The sequence below is a fragment of the Bos javanicus genome, chromosome 1 (assembly GCF_032452875.1).
Source record: "Bos javanicus breed banteng chromosome 1, ARS-OSU_banteng_1.0, whole genome shotgun sequence".
Classification (NCBI taxonomy): domain Eukaryota; kingdom Metazoa; phylum Chordata; class Mammalia; order Artiodactyla; family Bovidae; genus Bos; species Bos javanicus.
In genome coordinates, this window is record NC_083868.1 from 156,525,694 (window position 1) to 156,545,786 (window position 20,093).

The 20,093-nt window shown below is 41.1% G+C and overlaps 1 protein-coding gene across 1 annotated transcript in view; it reads left to right on the forward strand.

Moving 5' to 3' along the window:
• KCNH8 (potassium voltage-gated channel subfamily H member 8) overlaps nucleotides 1-20,093 on the forward strand; it is a 492,242-nt gene that overhangs the window by 319,134 nt on the left and 153,015 nt on the right. Inside the window, exons 6-7 of the mRNA XM_061425381.1 lie at nucleotides 6,836-6,993; nucleotides 11,529-11,736. Coding sequence (XP_061281365.1) covers nucleotides 6,836-6,993; nucleotides 11,529-11,736 — 366 coding nt within the window. The remainder of the gene's footprint in view (nucleotides 1-6,835; nucleotides 6,994-11,528; nucleotides 11,737-20,093) is intronic.

Genomic DNA, 20,093 nt, shown 5'->3' on the forward strand with positions numbered 1-20,093 from the left:
TAATGCTTTCTTTTTGAGTCACCTAGAACCTCCTTCTAGAGCTGAGATATGACTGGTCCCTGTTAAGACATCAAAACCCAAAGCACACAATTAGAACTCAAGAGACTTGGGCCGGCACTTGCTCTTTCCCTAACTAGCTGTGCGGCTTAATCTGTGCTTTGGTTTCCTTGTCTGTGTGATCCTGGAGAGGTCACTTGACTTCTTTCTGCCTCAGTTTTCTCCTCTGTGAAGGGGTTAACAGAAGTGCTTACCTGTTAGCATTGTGAGAAGAGGTCAATGATGCGATGGTTCTGAAGGTCCTGGAGCAGCACTGGGCTCATATTAAGAACATGTGTGTTATCTTATAATAATGTAATACTGACCTGCTTTGTCATAATTCCTGTATTATCTCATCTCACAGGCTACAATGAAAACCAGATGACTCGGTAAATTTTATACTAGTTTGTATTGCTACGTAGTCGATTACCACAAACGTATCATCTGAAAACGATGCCCATTCTTTGTCTCATAGCATCCATAGGTGAGAAGTCCAGTTCTAGCCTAGCTGAAGTCTCTGCCCAGGGCCCCACAAGGTTGAAATCAAGGTGTCACCTTGTGTTCTTTCCTGGATCTCAGGATTCTCTTCCAGTCCCACGTGGCTGTTGAACACATGTCATTTCTTTACGGTTGTGGAACAACATCTATCGTTCCTTGGTAGATATCTAGGAGGGGTCTCTCCCAGCCACCAGACGCTGCCCGCCATTCCCAGCCATGTAGTCTGTCCCAGAATGTGACAGTTACTTTCTTCCACGCCAGGAAGAGCGTGCCTCCCTGCTTTCCAATTCCTTAACACCAGAGGAAGAAAACTCTGCTTTAAAGGGCCCACCTCATTAGGGTAGGCCACTCAGATCACCTCCCTTTAGCCCAAAATGTAATGTGATCTATCTCATCACGCTCAGAGGGTCCACCCTGACTCAGGGAAGAGATGGGAGGTGGTGGTGGGTGAGGGGAGAGGAGTCAGGGGAGGGAAACAGATTTCTGCCTTCAAATGTGACAAGAAGTGAAAAGGAAAAGTGATATACAAATATGAAATGCACGTTATTGTAATTTCATTACTGTTATCATTACGATCATGATAACCAGTTTTTAACCTCATACAACACTATTCCACTTATTTTCAAGGGCTTAAGTTAGCTGTAAAGAGTGCTCTAATTCATTTTGAAATGATGTGGTTCGTGACTCCTGACTTTCCTATTCTTTTTAGGGCTTTTATGTCCCACGTTCTACCCTCTGAGCTTTGTCCCTAAATCATGACACTCCCCATGAAGTCACTCCTCAGAGAAATGCACTTCTGTTGGAGTCACCAGTTTATAGAGCTCAGCCCTCATCGCATTTACAGGGACACAGCAATCCTGAAATTCCCCGTAGATTAGTTGTACTTAACTAGCAACCTAAATGTCCATCCACAGATGAATGGATAAAGAAGGTGTGTTACATAGATAGAGTGGGATACTACTCAGCCTTAAAAAGGAAGGGAATAATGCCATTTGCAGCAACAAGGATGCACCTAGAGAGTGTCGTACTAAGTGAACTAAGTCAGACAGAGAACACAGAAACCATATGTTATCACTTAAATGTGAATCTAAAATCTGATACAAATGAGCATACTTACAAAACAAACAGGCTCACAGACTTGAAAAAAAAAAAAAAAACTTATGGTTCCCAGAGGGGAAAGTGGTGGGAGATAAAGCAGGAGTTCGGGACTAACATATACACACTGCTATATATAAGATGGGCTTGCCGGGAGAAATCTCAATAACCTCAGATATGCAGATGACACCACCCTTATGGCAGAAAGTGAAGAGGAACTCAAAAGCCTCTTGATGAAAGTGAAAGTGGAGAGTGAAAAAGTTGGCTTAAAGCTCAACGTTCAGAAAACGAAGATCATGGCATCCGGTCCCACCACTTCATGGCAAATAGATGGGGAAACAGTGGAAACAGTGTCAGACATTATGTTTCTGGGCTCCAAAATCACTGCAGATGGTGACTGCAGCCATGAAATTAAAAGACACTTACTCCTTGGAAGGAAAGTTATGACCAACCTAGATAGCATATTCAAAAGCAGAGACATTACTTTGCCAACAAACGTTCGTCTAGTCAAGGCTATGGTTTTTCCTGTGGTCATGTATGGATGTGAGAGTTGGACTGTGAAGAAGGCTGAGCGCCGAAGAATTGATGCTTTTGAACTGTGGTGTTGGAGAAGACTCTTGCGAGTCCCTTGGACTGCAAGGAGATCCAACCAGTCCATTCTGCAGGAGATCAGCCCTGGGATTTCTTTGGAAGGAATGATGCTAAAGCTGAAACTCCAGTACTTTGGCCACCTCACGCGAAGAGTTGACTCATTGGAAAAGGCTCTGATGCTGGGAGGGATTGGGGGCAGGAGGAGAAGGGGACGACAGAGGATGAGATGGCTGGATGGCATCACTGACTGGATGGACGTGAGTCTGAGTGAACTCCGGGAGTTGGTGATGGACAGGGAGGCCTGGCGTGCTGCGATTCATGGGGTCGCAAAGAGTCGGACACGACTGAGCGCCTGACCTGATCTGATCCCAGGTGGTGCTAGTGGTAAATAACCCACCTGCCATGCAGGAGATGTAAGGGATGTGGGTTTGATCCCTGGGTCGGGAAGATCCCCTGGAGGAGGGCATGGCAACCCACTCCAGTATTCTTGCCTGGAGAATTCCATGGACAGAGGAGCCTGATGCGCTACTGTCCATAGGGTCACAGGGAGCTGGACGCGACTGGAGCAGCTTAGCACATGTGACATATATAAAGCAGATGGCCAGTGAGCCTATCCTTTATGTCTACATCTCCACTGCTGCTCTGCAAACAGGCTTATCAGCACCATCTTTCCAGATTCCATATATGTGCTAATATACAATATTTGTTTTTCTCTGACTTTCTCCACTCATATAATACGCTCTAGGTTCATCCACCTTATTAAAACTGACATACTTGTGGACGCATTGCAGGAAGGGAGGAAAGGATGAATTGAAAGAGGAACATGGGAACACGTACATCACCATATATAGACTAGATAGCCAGTAGGAGCTTGCCGTAAGACACAGGGAGCTCAGCCCAGGGCTCTGTGACAACCAGAATGGGTGGGGGGGTGGGAACGGGTGGGAACGAGGTTCAGAAGGGAGGGGACATACGCATGCCTATGGCTGATTCATGTTGATGCATGGCAGAAACTAACACTATTGTAAAGCAATTATCCTTCATTTAAAAATAAGCAAATTTAAATTTTTAAAAAAATAGATAATTAACAAGGACTTACTGTACAGCACAGGAAACTCTACTCATTTTTTGTAATAACCTATATTGGAAAATCTGAAAAAGAATGGATATGTATATATGTACAACTGATTCCGTTTTCTGTAGACTTGAAATTAACACATTTTAAATTAACTACACTCCAATGTAAAGTAAAAATTAAATCGAGAAATAAAGCAAATTAAGGAAAAAATGAACTTTTCCAATACTTTAGTGATATTTAATCCAGGAACTAAGAAAATGCACTGGTCATAACAAACACCCTCTTCCAACAACACAAGAGAAGACTCTATACATAGACATCACCACATGGTCAACACTGAAATCAGATTGATTATATCCTTTGCAGCCAAAGATGGAGAAGCTCTATACAGTCAGCAAAAACAAGACCAGGAGCTGACTGTGGCTCAGACCATGAACTCCTTATTGCCAAATTCAGACTTAAATTGAAGAAAGTAGGGAAAACCACTAGACCATTCAGGTATGACCTAAATCAAATCCCTTATGATTATACAGCGGAAGTGAGAAATAGATTTAAGGGCCTAGATCTGATAGATAGAGTGCCTGGTGAACTATGGAATTAGGTTCATGACATTGTACAGGAGACAGGGATCAAGACCATCCCCATGGAAAAGAAATGCAAAAAAGCAAAATGGCTGTCTGGGGAGGCCTTACAAATAGCTGTGAAGAGAAGTGAAAAGCAAAGGAGAAAAGGAAAGATATAAGCATCTGAATGCAGAGTTCCAAAGAATAGCAAGGAGAGATAAGAAAGCCTTCTTCAGCGATCAATGCAGAGAAATAGAGGAAAACAACAGAATGGGAAAGACTAGAGATCTCTTTAAGAAAATCAGAGATACCAAAGGAACATTTCATGCAAAGATGGGCTTGATAAAGGACAGAAATGGTATGGATGTAACAGAAGCAGAAGATATTAAGAAGAAATGGCAAGAATACACAGAAGAACTGTACAAAAAAGATCTTCATGACCCAGATAATCACGATGGTGTGATCACTGACTTAGAGCCAGACATCCTGGAATGTGAAGTCAAGTGGGCCTTAGAAAGCATTACTACGAACAGAGCTAGTGGAGGTGATGGAATTCCAGTTGAGCTATTTCAAATCCTGAAAGATGATGCTGTGAAAGTGTTGCACTCAATATGCCAGCAAATTTGGAAAACTCAGCAGTGGCCACAGGACTGGAAAAGGGCAGTTTTCATTCCAATCCCAAAGAAAGGCAATGTCAAAGAATGCTCAAACTACCACACAATTGCACTCATCTCACACGCTAGTAAAGTAATGCTCAAAATTCTCCAAGCCAGGCTTCAGCAATACATGAACCATGAACTTCCAGATGTTCAAGCTGGTTTTAGAAAAGGCAGCAGAACCAGAGATCAAATCGCCAACATCCGCTGGATCATAGAAAAAGCAAGAGAGTTCCAGAAAAGAATCTATTTCTGCTTTATTGACTATGCCAAAGCCTTTGACTGTGTAGATCACAACAAACTGTGGAAAATTCTGAAAGAGATGGGAATACCAGACCACCTGACCTGCCTCTTGAGAAATGTGTATGCAGGTCAGGAAGCAACAGTTAGAACTAGACATGGAACTACAGACTGGTTCCAAATAGGAAAAGGAGTTCGTCAAGGCTGTATATTGTCATCCTGTTTATTTAACTTATATGCAGAGTACATCATGAGAAACGCTGGACTGGAAGAAACACAAGCTGGAATCAAGATTGCCGGGAGAAATATCAATAACCTCAGATATGCAGATGACACCACCCTTATGGCAGAAAGTGAAGAGGAACTCAAAAGCCTCTTGATGAAAGTGAAAGTGGAGAGTGAAAAAGTTGGCTTAAAGCTCAGCATTCAGAAAACGAAGATCATGGCATCCAGTCCCATCACTTCATGGGAAATAGACGGGGAAACAGTGGTAACAGTGTCAGACTTTATTTTTCTGGGCTCCAAAATCACTACAGGTGGTGACTGCAGCCATGAAATTAAAAGACACTTACTCCTTGGAAGGAAAGTTATGACCAACCTAGATAGCATATTCAAAAGCAGACATTACTTTGCCAACAAAGGTCCGTCTAGTCAAGGCTCTGGTTTTTCCTGTGGTCATGTATGGATGTGAGAGTTGGACTGTGAAGAAGGCTGAGCGCCGAAGAATTGATGCTTTTGAACTGTGGTGTTGGAGAAGATTCTTGCGAGTCCCTTGGACTGCAAGGAGATCCAACCAGTCCATTCTGCAGGAGATCAGCCCTGGGATTTCTTTGGAAGGAATGACGCTAAAGCTCAAACTCCAGTACTTTGTCCACCTTTGCATGGCCACCTGATGCAAAGAGTTGACTCATTGGAAAAGACCCTGATGCTGGGAAAGATTGAGGGCAGGAGGAGAAGGGGACGACAGAGGATGAGATGGCTGGATGGCATCACTGACTCGATGGACGTGAGTCTGAGTGAACTCCGGGAGTTGGTGATGGACAGAGAAGCCTGGCATGCTGCCATTCATGGGGTCGCAAAGAGTTGGACATGACTGAGCGACTGATCTGATCTGATCTGATCTGATGTGACAGACAGAGAAGTTTATTCACAGGCAGCCTGACTGAGCTCTAGACGACGCACATGGCTATGCATTTGTCCTTTGACCAACACTCACAAGGATATCATATCAAAAGTTTGATAAATAGTAAAATACAAGTGTAAAATAAATACAAATATAAAATAAAAATTCAATATATTAAAAGAGTGACATAAGGAAAGATTGACAAATGGTTGCATCTTCCCCTTAAATGAAATAGGGAATTTAACCTAGAAATCCAAACAAGAAATTTCTGATATTTTGTGAATACAAGCACCTTTAGGGAAGGGATGAATTTCATATCCATACAGAGATTACTAAAGCTTTTGTATGCACAATAGTGTACTATTGGAAAAAATTAAAAAGAATACAGACTACAGAGTACACCTGTGTTCAAAACTGTCTCTGCCGCTGTTTCCAGGATGATCACGAATGAGTTACTTTTCCCACTGAGACGTGGTTTCTGCCTTTTTAATACTGTCTACTCTGCGCTGTCTACTGTGTTAATACTGCCTACTGGGAGGTGTTCTAGGGAGGAAGGGAAACAACCGATACCAAGGTCTTAGGACAATGTCTATATGCAGGGAGAATTCATTTAGTATGTGTTGCCTATTGTTCTTCTTATTATTTATTTATTTTGAATTTTAACATGTGGCCCAAAGTCTGCAATGCATGAAGTGCTCAAAAAATACTTTCTTCACCCTTCTCCATTACTTGTTTTTTGAGTTGAACTGGATCTGTCAAAAAGAGTGTTTTGGATGTTGTCAGTCTGAAATAAGTTAAGAGGTGGCTGTTCGTTGAATTTAACACGATGGCCTTCCTCCCTTCCTCCTTCCCGCCCACCTGGCTGTCTTCCTTCCGTCTTCTCTTCCTTCCGGTCCTTCCTTCTCCTCCCTCTCTTTCTCCTAACTTCTCTCTCTATTCTTTTTTTCTCAATCAGACATTATTTTAAATTTTCGAACAACCTATGTCAGCAAATCTGGCCAAGTCATCTTTGAAGCAAGGTCCATCTGCATCCACTACGTCACCACCTGGTTCATCATTGACCTAATCGCTGCCCTGCCGTTTGACCTCCTGTATGCCTTCAACGTCACAGTGGTGAGTCCTTGTAAACACGCTGGGTGGAGCAAAGCTCTAAATGATAAAATGACCAGCAGAAATCAAGCATTCTCTTGAATTTTTATTGATATCTGTTAACTTCTCTTTATTCATCTAAAGCATTTGTTTTTATGATTTCTTACAGGAAAGAAAGTATGCCCACTTGTAATCACAGCTACTTTTACTATTTAATAACTGACACTCTTGAAAGCATTCAGTGCTCCCTGCTAACTCAGTGCTCCTGCTAACTCAGTGCTCCCTGCTAACTCAGTGCTCCCGCTAACTCAGTGCTCCCGCTAACTCAGTGCTCCCTGCTAAACAGACTTTCAGGAAGGAATATTAGCATTTTTGGACCAGTCATGCAATTTGCTGCTCGAGTAACCAATTTAGCAGGCAAAACTTTACCAAGCATCTGTGCAAATTAAACACTGACAAGCCTTCCCAAAGGAAATTATATTCTCTATCAAGAATTTAAAAACAGTTTTCAATATTAAACAAAGTGATCAATATTTCAAGTACAGTCATTACTTACTTCATAATGAAGACTGAACGGTACTCCTGACTATTTAGTACAAATCTGTGCATTTGTTAATTGTCTGCATAATAGTATTTTTATTTTCTTTTTCTTTCCATATATATATATATATATATATATATATATTAAGTTGGGAAGTTGAGAGTGTCAACATTGCTAAGAGGTTTATAACTCAACTGAAAGGAAAGCTCTGGGGGAAATCTAGTATATAATATCAATCAGTGTTAAACCAAATTGCTATCTGAACTTTTTAAAGTGCTTTTCAAGACTGAATTTGACTAGATAAGTATACTGTAATGAAAGTATAATGACTTAAAACAAGGCTTCTGCAAGACTGCCAAAAAATATCCCAAAGAAATATATAATGCATAAAATGATAAGAAAATTTTTCCAAATTATCCTGGAGAATTGTTAAATAAGTGGTGTCTCATAGACTTTGCTGTAAATCAACTTGCTACTTTGCTTCTAAATACTACTAATAATTTATATATTCCATTTTTCTTTGGGTACTGAAAAAATAACATAAACTTAAAAATATATATTATATAATATAAAGTATTGAATATATATAATATAAAATACATAAGATGCTTAGATATGATTAAAAGTTTCATTGCCTAAAATTAACGTGGGTAAAGAATTTAAGAAGTCTAATTCTCATAATTTGATGAATTTTAAATGCTTGTACACTTTTGCTGTGCTTTTGCTATCTTTTTTCATTTTCACTTGTGAAATAGAGAGCATGAATTCTTTATAAAGGTGAAGTTATAGATCAAATCTATGTCAGAAAGTAAGAAAAGAAGGAAGGACTCTCTCTTATCAGTGATATTTTTTTCTGCTTTTCAGAGGGCTGAGCATATAATCATTTAACAAACTGGCTTATAAGTTTGTTATTCCTCCCAATAAATTAGTCAGTATCAAATATTCTATTTGAATAGAAAAGCTTGTTTAAAATATTATATTTATTTCCCAGGGGAGCATAAGTTACGGGGAAGTCTGTAAGTTACACTTCTGTTACACGACACAGACTTAACGCAACAAAAGCAGGAACAAACAGGTAAACAAAAGTGCTGGTTTTCCAGACGGAAAACGCGTCCAGTTAGTGCGTCTCCACAGGTGACAGCCATCAAAAACGCATGACAGATTTTAGTTTTGGCTGTGTCCACAATTGCTGAAGGCAAACGTTTTATGCACAGCTTACATATTCATTCATTAAAACTCACTATGTATAAGTCACCACGAGAGGCACGACAGATAAAATTATGAACAAGTCATAGAAAGTATGATAGAGTGAAGAAGGCAAATGTTTGAATTCAAGTTTTGTCGCTTACCCTCTGAGTGACTTCCTGGGGGAGTTAATGTCAAAATAGGCCCCAAACCATAAAAATTCCTGCAGGGTTTCTGAGCAGCCTTAAAAAGGCAATCTTTCTGTAAAATACCTTGCCAAGTGTCTCACACCTAGAAAGACCTCAGCACATGTTAACGAGTTTTTTGCTTTCTTTAAGTTGATAGCCAGGCGATGGCTATGTCCAGCTGGTAATGGGAAACTTCTAATTCACAGGAGTTTTCAATGAAGGCGTTCCTCATCATCTTGTAGCTATCTACAAGGTGCTGGTAATTCTCATCAGTGACAAATTTACAGCAGCAGCCCAAGAATGAGAGGAATCCTTTCTCTTTTTCAGATTATATATTTCCATCTAAATCAAATATGCCTCTTTCTTGCACCATTCATCAAGAGCCCAGATTCATGTTTTACAGCAGGAAGTTGACTCCAATAGGAATACATATAATTTTCTTAAACTGCCAGCAAGATCCCTGGGGCTGCCTCTTCCTGGGCTCCCAGGCTCATATCTCTTTTCATGTCATTTTGCAAATGGCTGTTGTTCTTGTGGAAGGGCAGCTCCACATTCGTCCCTCAAACATCCCTTTTCAGAGAAAATGGGGGGCTTGCGTGCATCCATACTCTATGTTCAAGATGGTGTGTTCGTCTGCTCAGGCAGCTGTAGCAAAATAACATAAATTGCCCAGCTTCAACAATGGGAATTTATTTCTTGCAGCCCTGAGAGCTGGGAAGTCTCAGATCAAGGTGTTCGCCAGTTTGGTTCTTGGTGAGAATTCCTTCAGGCTTGTAGAAGGCTGTGTCCTCCTGTGGCCACCAGACAGGGAGCAAAGGGAAGGAGACTGGAGGGGGTGGGGAGCAAGAGAGAGGGGGCCCTGGTCCCTTCCTACAAAGACGTTAATCCCGTCTTGAGGACCCCACCGTCATGACCTCGTGTAAACCTAACAAACCTCATGTAAACCTCCCAAAGACCCCATCTCTAAATACTGTCACACTGAGGCTTAGGGTTTCAGGATATGAAATTTGCAGGGACACAGTTCAGTCCACAGTAGATGGTTATCCCCCATCTGAGACTTCTGCTCCAGCTTTCACTTTATGTACAAAATTGTCATCTATCTATCAGATTCACCTACCTGTTAAATAACCTCATGCCTAGTAATTCCTCTAAGCCGCAAAGCAGAGACTGCATCTGGCTTATAATCGGCTGGAGAAGAGAGAGACGAGAAGTGGGTGGAAGGAGAAGAAAGTAAACTCAACCTTGAAAGCTGACAAAATGGGATAAAAGACCACAGCTACCTGGCGAGTTCCTCTATTACATGACCTTAGGACTTTTTTTTTTTTTAAGCTGTACCTCATTGCTTGTGGGATCTTAAATTCCCTGCCCAGTGATAGAACCCGGGCCCCCTACAGTGGAGAAGTGGAATCTTAAACCACTGGATCTCCCGGGAATTTCCATCCTTCCAATGTTTTTATATTCCAGTATAGAATAATTCCCAAGATCACAACTGAACGCACTTTTATTGATTACCTATTGTTACAGTAAGCCTGTGGTGTTTTGTATCTTCACATAACCACTTATCCATTCATTCATTTAACAGAAATGTGTCAGGCACTTTTCTAAGTACAGTTTTCCTTGGAGATATGGGAAGATGGCTGGAAGAGGAAGAAATTGGAAATCAATCGAGTCCAAATAATTACAAAGGCAAACTCTCCAAAGTTGCTGGCCTTGTTTATGATTCTGCCTATAAAGGAAAATTATTCTCAGGTGTAATCATACCAACCACCTGCTTGCCCTTTATTTATGGTTCACCCCTCAAATTAGAATAGGTCAAGGATTCGTCAAACTCTGTTTGCACATGAGTTAATATATTATCTGACTTCTCCTTTCTCTCGGAAGGTGTGAGAAGCGTGTAAGTTAGTAACAGCATTGGGTCAAGACACTGGCGTTTCTGGTGGACTCCAGGGTGGGCATTTTCCAGTTGAGCCCTAAAGTCAGGAAAATAACCCCTTAACTATAAGAATTTTTTTTTTAGTTCATACGAAGGCAGAATCTAGGAGATTTTTCCAAAATGTTGTTCCGTTTGCTTTTGGTTCCCTAGGCATGTTAGTTTAGCAGAGAGCTCAGAATGTCTGTGCTTCGGGCAAACGTGTTCTCTATTAGGAACGTTATAAAGAAGAGGGCAAACACGTGAGGCAGGCAGCGCTGCTGATATTTGTGAGAGGACCTTACTCAGGTTTTTAGGTCTCGTTATTTAAAAACGAGAAGCCCAAGTTACCGCGTTACCACTCCAGTGATTGACTTCAGTCTGCAGTTTTCTGGTGAAGCGGCTCCCTTCCATGAGGAGGGGAAGCGGAATGAGAGGAGCTTCAGTCCGAGTCCCATCCCGAGTTTCAGCTCTGTATCAGAATTCTAGAAAGTTACGTTCAGTCCCATAAGTGGGGGGGAAAGATGGGCCTTAAGGAAGGTAAGCACTCACTCAGAGACATCAAATGGCCCTCCCAGTCTTTCTCTTACCAGCTTCCGGTACCATATTTCAAGAAAAGACAGAACCGGTCCCAGCGGAGCGCTGGGCGCTGCGTGCGCGGCGCCGGCGGCCCCAGGCCCCCGCGCGGCCCCAGGCCCCCCGCGCGGCCGCCGGCTGAGCGCTGTCGCCCTTCCAGGTCTCCCTGGTGCACCTCCTGAAGACCGTCCGGCTGCTGCGCCTCCTGCGCCTGCTGCAGAAGCTGGACCGCTACTCGCAGCACAGCACGATCGTCCTGACCCTGCTCATGTCCATGTTTGCCCTGCTGGCGCACTGGATGGCGTGCATCTGGTACGTCATTGGAAAAATGGAGAGGGAAGACAACAGCCTTCTGAAGTGGGAAGTGGGTAAGGCCTTGCTTTTGTCACGTTTTCCATTTTTAAGTGAAAAGGAAGCCTGTCTAGAATTTGTGGAAGGTGAAAGATAAGCCTATAAATATTGACATGTGTATTCTGACTGTGAGTTAGTCTCATTTTGGGGAGATGTGTGGAGAGGGACCATGATACAAGTGATCGCTTTTGAGTGAGTTTTCTGAACAGCCTTGCGTTTTTCTCAAAGAACAATGGGTTAAGGTCTCAATGGTGAACTTTTAAAAATGACCAGCATGTGCATAGAAATGTTTAGATCTGAAGTCAGGCGTGATATTATCTTGAAAAATCTGGTGGAGGGCTAGTAACAGTAAACCTGGCCAGTAACTACAATATTTTTAAATCATAAGAAAATGATCATTTGTATCTGAAATGGCAAGTTAATAATAGAAAAATTTTACTATTTTCTCCTTTTTTTAAAAAAGAGAAAGAACACTATCATACTGTCCATATTTAGTATACTTTGAGAACTTGCAATGATAAAGAAGACGGGATATTTACAAATATAATTTGTAAAATTTTATGTCCCCATAATCCATGGGAATTTAAGGGAGTTGTTCCAAGTGTTACATAATTCTGCATAAATGAATCTGAAATGTTCTGCACATGTGCATATTTTTAAACTTATATCAACCACAAGGACTTTATAGAAAATGAAAATTCTGAAGGCTATAACCCTCTATTTTAAAATATCTGTGTCCTTCTCACAGTCTTTCTTTTTAGAGAATTGTCACAGTACCTTATGTAGGGTATTTTTTCTTCCTAATCTGACATTTAATCAGAGAATCTCTTCCTTGGCTAGCTAGAAAATCCTTCATTTATCTTCTCCAAAAATCAATCTTGGACTTTTGAAAGAAGCTCAGATCTTTGCACAGAGATAAAGCTGCAAGAGATTCCCAAGGGAAAAAAAAAAAAAAAAAGCTCTAAGTTCTTGTATGAGCACTTAGTGGCAGAGAGCATTTAGACTATCCCTGAGTGGACTCTCGTAAATGCCAGTCTTCACCACAGGGCATATGCCAAGCCTTCAGAGGGCATCTTTGGAGAATGAGCTGGAGAACTTAAGAGAGCAAGTTCAAGGGAGTGAATCTCCTGTCTGCTCCTGCTGCTGCTTAGTCACTTCAGTCGTGTCCAACTCTGTGCGACCCCATAGACAGCAGCCCACCAGGCTCTGTCCATGGGATTCTCTAGGCAAGAACACTGGAGTGGGTTGCCATTTCCTTCTGCACTGAATCTCCTGTCTAGGTTCTTAAAAATGTTCCTACACGTCTCAGTTTTGTCCTGGAGCTACACAAAGAAACTGATGCATCCAATAATTTTCATCTCAGAATCATGTTCTTATGTTCCTTATCACAACATTGTTTTATACTTTACTGTAGACATCCATTCTCAGAAATGAAGTAAAAAAGAGCAATAAAGTCATACAATGGAGGCTAAAAATCCTACATAAAGAGAATATGAGCTGGAAGAGAGAGAGGGAGAAAAAGAGGGGGACAGAGAGACGGCGAAAGAAGATTTGACTAAAAGGATCAAAGTCTGGGTTGTACTTGGATTAAAACGTTTCCTGTCCTTCAATATTGTTTCCTTCTTTATAAGTTTGTCCAGAATGCTTCTTCATCACAGACTCTAGCATGGTCCTAATGTTGTCCAGTGAATTACAGCACTAAATCTCTGCCTTTGTTGTGAATCCATATTAATTCTGATTTGTGATCAGTTACCTGATTGCCTTTTGGACCTGACCTAATTTCCCTCACCTATGCACTCATCTTAATTCACAAGGTTAGTCTAGTCTGAGAGTCTCCAGACAAGGAAATTCAGCTTATGCACACTCTCAAATTCAGCTGTAGGAGGAAAACTTTGTGTTTCATTTCCAATATACCAGTCCTGCTGCAGACTGACTAATCAGCTTAATGTTTTTCTTCCAACAAATATGCAGAAATATTTATTTTCCAAGAAAAAAGGAGCCACCCCCTTGAACTGCTTCTGCATTGCCCCCTACCACACCTACTCTTGGTCAGGGTATTACGGCTCAGTGTCATGATGGGGCCTTATAAGCTGAAAGTCAGTTCATAAAGAGAGTATTGGCAAAATGCAGCAATGGGAAAACCCTGGGCTGAGGGCAGTGGGTCTCTCCTTTCATCACGACTCCAGCATCCATCAACCGCGAGCTTTGTCGTGATTTTGTTCACCTGCCTGGGCCTGTTTCCTCATCTATAACATGAGAAAACACGCTAATAACTTGAAAGGCTATTTCAGGTTCCACGATTTATGACTTTAATGGAAGAACAAATTCAGTTTTGTGTACTTAATATATCTATTTCCTATTATAGTTCAGCGCCCATATTAACCCCAGAAGCAACCATCCAATGTCAACAACTTTGAGGGATGTGTCAGGAAGGGCGTCTTCTGATGACAGCAGGTCAAGGAAATGATACGTTTCTCTAAGTTACGATTTAAAAAATAACAGAGCATTTATCTGTAGAGAATTAGATTTCCTGTCCAAACACCTCTTGAGATGTGGTCAGGAAGGTAGTATGTTAATTATGTCTGTCAATATTGGGTTTTATAAGCTTGGCTACAAGGACTTTCCCTTCTCCTAAAATTACTTGGATCGTTTGTTCCTTTGGAACATTTTCCAGCTGAGATTTGGACACAAATTAAATAATTATGACCTCTCCTACCTAATTTTATAATGAAGCAGCTGAGAGTCTAGGCTAATTTAGTTTTTACTATGTAATTTGTCCACTAATAATATGCTTTACCTTTTCTGATCCAATTACCATGAATCAGAAAATTCAACACACACATAAAACTTGATTAGAGAACACATTGTTCTTTATGTTTTGACTAATATCAGATGTAGAGAACAGATTCATCTTCCCAAGGAAGAAAATGGAACTTCCTTTCTCATCACTGTTAATTTCCTTGAAATAATTTTTTCCCTTTTGTCCTTGACAGGCATGCTTCCTGAAAGAGTTCCAATATTTTGCATCAGACCAAACCGAAGCTAACCTTTAAAAAACATTTTATAATGTCCCTTCTTTATAGTATATCTGTTTTTGTAAGGAAGAATTAATACTCCTAAGGTCAGTTCTGTCAGAGGCAAGTTATAAGCTGATTTGCCTGGTGTTCTGTGTTACTCCATATTTTTATGTGTTCCTGTACCATATTTTAAGGAATTTGAGATTTGGCTTATTGTTTAGTGAAATTTTAGGCTGGTGAAAGGTGGCTGTTGAACTAAAAGACACTGGAATTCTTGGCCCCTGGAGGAGAAGAATTCAATCCGGGGCCAGAGATGAGGCTTGATCGCTCAGAGCTTTTGTGTAATAAAGTTTTATTAAAGTATAAAGGAGATAGAGAAAGCTTCTGACATAGACATCAGAAGGGGGCAGAAAGAGTACCCCCTGCTAGTCTTCAGCTGGATGTTATATAGTCATTAGCAGTCTGTTAATGAAAGAAAGGAATGTCTTAAAACTCAGAATGGCACCAGGCCCCTCACCCATAAGATGCATTTTGGGATAATCTTGGCACCAAATGGTTCATCCTGGGCCATAAAATGATTAACTTGAATCTTGTAGAAGGGAAGATTACCATACAAATAATTTCATTAACATAGATTAGGGGAACAATATCTGAGTATAACATCCTGGTTTGTCAAGTAGGTTCTGAGCCATTAGGTGGAACTGACTTGAAGACAGAGTCTGGGGTAAATAGTATTTACCCCAGGTAAATAGTACATTAGCACCAGTTCAATTCAGTTCAGTCACTCAGTTGTGTCTGACTCTTTGCAACCCCATGAATTGCAGCACGCCAGGCCTCCCTGTCCATCCCCAACTCTCGGAGTTCACTGAGACTCACGTCCATCGAGTCAGCGATGCCATCAAGCCATCTCATCCTCTGTCATCCCCTTCTCCTCCTGCCCCCAATCCCTCCCAGCATCAGAGTCTTTTCCAATGAGTCAACTCTTCACATGACGTGGCCAAAGTATTGGAGTTTCGGCTTTAGCATCATTCCTACCAAAGAACACCCAGGACTGATCTCCCTTAGAGAGGACTGGTTGGATCTCCTTGCAATCCAAGGGACTCTCAAGAGTCTTCTCCAACACCACAGTTCAAAAGCATCAATTCTTTGACACTCAGCTTTCTTCACAGTCCAACTCTCACATCCATACATGACTACTGGAAAAACCATAGCCTTGACTAGACGGACCTTTGTTGGCAAAGTAATGTCTCTGCTTTTGAATATGCTGTCTAGATTGGTCATAACTTTCCTCTAAGGAGTAAGCGTCTTTTAATTTCATGGCAGCAGTCACCATCTGCAGTGATTTGGGAGCCCAGAAAAATAAAGTCTGACACTGTTTCCACTGTTTCCCCATCTATTTCCCATGAAGTAATGGGACTGGATGCCATGATCTTCGTTTTCTGAATGTTGAGCTTTAAGCCAACTTTTTAACTCTCCTCTTTCACTTTCATCAAGAGGCTTTTGAGTTCCTGTTCACTTTCTGCCATAAGGGTGGTGTCATCTGCATATCTGAGGTTATTGATATTTCTCCTGGCAATCTTGATTCCAGCTTGTGCTTCTTCCAGCCCAGTGTTTCTCATGATGTACTCTGCATATAAGTTAAATAAGCAGGGTGACAGTATGCAGCCTTGAGGTACTCCTTTTCCTGTTTGGAACCAGTCTGTTGTTCCATGTCCAGTTCTAACTGTTGCTTCCTGACCTGCATATAGGTTTCTCAGGAGGCAGGTCAGGTGGTCTGGTATTCCCATCTCTTGAAGAATTTTCCACAGTTTATTGTGATCCACACAGTCAAAGGCTTTGGCATAGTCAATAAAGCAGAAATAAATGTTTTTCTGGAACTCTCTTGCTTTTTCCATGATCCAGTGGATGTTGGCAATTTGGTCTCTGGTTCCTCTGCCTTTTCTAAAACCAGCTTGAACATCTGGAAGTTCATGGTTCATGTATTACTGAAGCCTGGCTTGGAGAATTTTGAGCATTACTTTACTACAGTGTGAGATGAGTGCAATTGTGTGGTAATTTGAACATTCTTTGAGATTGTCTTTCTTTGGAATTGGAATGAAAACTGACCTTTTCCAGTCCTGTGGCCACTGCTGAGTTTTCCAAATTTGCTGGCATATTGAGTGCAGCACTTTCACAGCATCATCTTCCAGGATTTGAAATACCTCAACTGGAATTCCATCACCTCCACTAGCTTTGTTCGTAGTGATGCTTTCTAAGACCCACTTGACTTCACATTCCAGAATGTCTGGCTCCAGGTCAGTGGACAAACATTTCCATAAGAAAAATGCATTTGTTATCTCAAGGTTTAAGAATAGTTAACTTCAGGTGAAACCAGGTGTCATTATGGCAACACAGTATTTTAAGAGAAACCTCCTTTTAAATTTATATAGAGAAGGAAAAAGCATCCCTAGTTTGTTTCCTCTTGCCGCTTAAGAGAGATAAAAATGTCTGACACTTGCAGCCTATTTCCTCCGTTTGGAGACCCCTGGCCTTCCTGCCTGTTACCCTCTCACTGAGAAGGACCGTAGTCCAGCTCTTCGACTTTATGGTGAGAAATCCAGCTCCAGCTTCACAAACTCTTTCATGGAAGGGGCTTTTGTCAACTGTGCCCACCCCTGCTTCCTTACTGTGGTGTACGATTCCTGGTGTATGGAAATGTGTAAAAAGAGTTTTTGAACGAATCAACATTCACGGTCATTTCATTACTAAGTGACAATCAGGAGACAAGAGCCTGGCCCCCTCACTCCTTGTGTTACTGTTTAGTCACCAGGGTGTCCGACTCTTCACGACCCTAGGGACCACAGCCAGCCAGGCTCCCCGTCCTTGGGATTCTGGAATACTGAATAGTCCAAGAATACTGGAGGGCCTGACCCAGGAATAGAACCCGTGTCTCTTATGTCTCCTGCATTGATAGGCAGGTTCTTTACCGCGAGTGCCACCTGGGAAGCCCGTATAACTGATTCACTTAGGAACTGATGCAACATTAGAAAGCAACAATACTCCAATAAAAAGTTAATTTAAAGAATGGAATCCAGGGAAGAGGTGACATTTCTGTATTAGTGATGATTCTTGATTGCAAGCAGAGATAGAAAAGGAATTCGTTAGTAGGACATGCAGACTCAGAAACAGAAAGATGGAGAATAAGACTTGGGAGAAGAATATGAGCCAAGGCAGCCCCAGATGCCCCAGTGCAGGAGGCTCGGCTGCTGACATTTTGCAAAGATGGCCCAGATGTGTGCCTGCCTTTGTAGGTGCCGTGAGCGAGAGTCCTGACCTTCTGTTCATCTGGGATTCACAGTCCCTGAAAGCAGAATCTGATTGGCCGAGCTTCTATCAGATGCTCAGACACGCACTGCCAGGCGAGGGGGGACCCCCACCAGCGACCTTACACTTTCGTGGTTAGAAGTGGGGCCCTCTGTCTTTCTATTACTATACACAGTGGAGAGGACCGCCTTCTCATAGGATTTTAGACAGCCCCCACTCAAAAAAAAAAAAAAGTCTTATACAATAACATCTTTACCTAATGCTCAAAAACACACTGTAACATTTATAAAAGCATTCAGTAAAATGCGTCTGTAAATGATCATACCCTTCTCAGACGTCATAGGTCAGATGGAATTAGCTGAAAGCTGGGCGTGTGACAGTCCTCGCTGCATCCTCCTCCCTGTGTCAGTCTGTGCTGCTGTCCTAACAGTGGTACTTAGCAGGCTTTGCTTCCTCAGCGAGGCCGCACCATGGTCTATAGCTCTCTTTTGTAGCCACAATGCTACCTTGCGTTGTTTTGAAGTTATCTCTGTTTCTAAGGCTGTGACACACTGAACTTTAAATGATCTGCTTCAACGTTAGAGATGAGAGTATATTGTAATAGAGGGAAGCTTTTTTTTTTTAATCTTGTTAATCTTTTAATCCTTTGGCAGGAGTACTCTCATCCATTGGAGATGTCTAAACCTGTATCTGTATCACTGAAAAAAAAAAAAAAAGCCCAAAATCTAGAATGGGAAGAAAAGGATTAAGTAAGATGCCATTTTCAAATTTTCATTGACAATTTTAATCCTAAATCTCCTGATCCTCATTGGATAAAACATCATAAAAAGCTGATTGATTTGAAAGACTCTCTAGTTATTAAGGCTTAGCCTTTACAAGCCTCATATAATGGGGGGGAAATGACCAGGCTTATGATATTGTGAGCTGATTATTTCAATCACTGTATCAAATTTCCCCCAAGAAAGCAGATTTGACTAGCACTCTACATTTTCAGGTTCTGTGTAAAGGATTACAAAAACATTTTTAGATAACCTTGATCTGTAGATTCTCATTCTTGGGAATATATGAAATTAAGAAAGGGGAGAAAAAGCCTAAAATGAAGTTTTCTAACCATTAAAATGGACCCTAGTGATAGATCCCTGGACTTAATTTTTTTTTTTTTTGAAGTTTTGTCTTGAACTTTATACTGAAATCATGTGAGGATTGTATTAAAAAAAAAAACTCTAATTCTAGACATTTTGAGGTGGAGCCCAAGATCCAGCATTTTTAACCATCTCCCCAGTGAGTGGGACCCCACATCACACTTTGAGTAGCAAAGTTTTAAAAAGCCTTCTGACATTTTGTGAATTTCATACTCCCAGTTATAAAGTCCTAAACCAACACCAATTGAATTCTTCTGATTTTTTCATTTCTCTATGCTTTTCCAATCCCCATCACATCTGCAAACTAGTTCATACATGAACAAGAAATAAATTTAATGAGTAGAAAAATAAGTTGGAAATTGATTCTTTCTTTACATTTTTTGGAAACGATTTATATTAGATTAATATTTAACTTACATTTATTAAGTACCACCTACCACACACACAGTGCAGTGCCTGACTGTGTGCATTATCTCATCTGATCTTTATTAAAATCCCATGTGGCAGGTATTTTCAACCCCATTTTACAAAAACACAGAAACAAAGCCCTAAAGCTTGAAAATTTTGAAATTTCCTGGAAATTTATTTTTAAACTATGAAATATTTTTAACACAAAAAGTTTAGAATAAATATAACGGTCCCTTTCTAAAACTTACATCTTTTTTAACATTTTGCTTTAACATATTTATTTTGTTTCTATTTTTAAAACCAATGCAATATTACAGATAAAACCAGAAGCCTGGCACTTCCCTGGTGGTCCGGTGGCTAAGACTCTGCACTCCCAATTCAGGGGACCCAGGTTGGATCCTTGGTCAGGGAATTATTAGGTCTCACTTAATGCAACTAAAGGGCTTCCTTGGTGGCTCAGATGGTAAAGCATCTGACTGCAATGTGGGAGACCCGGAGTTCAAT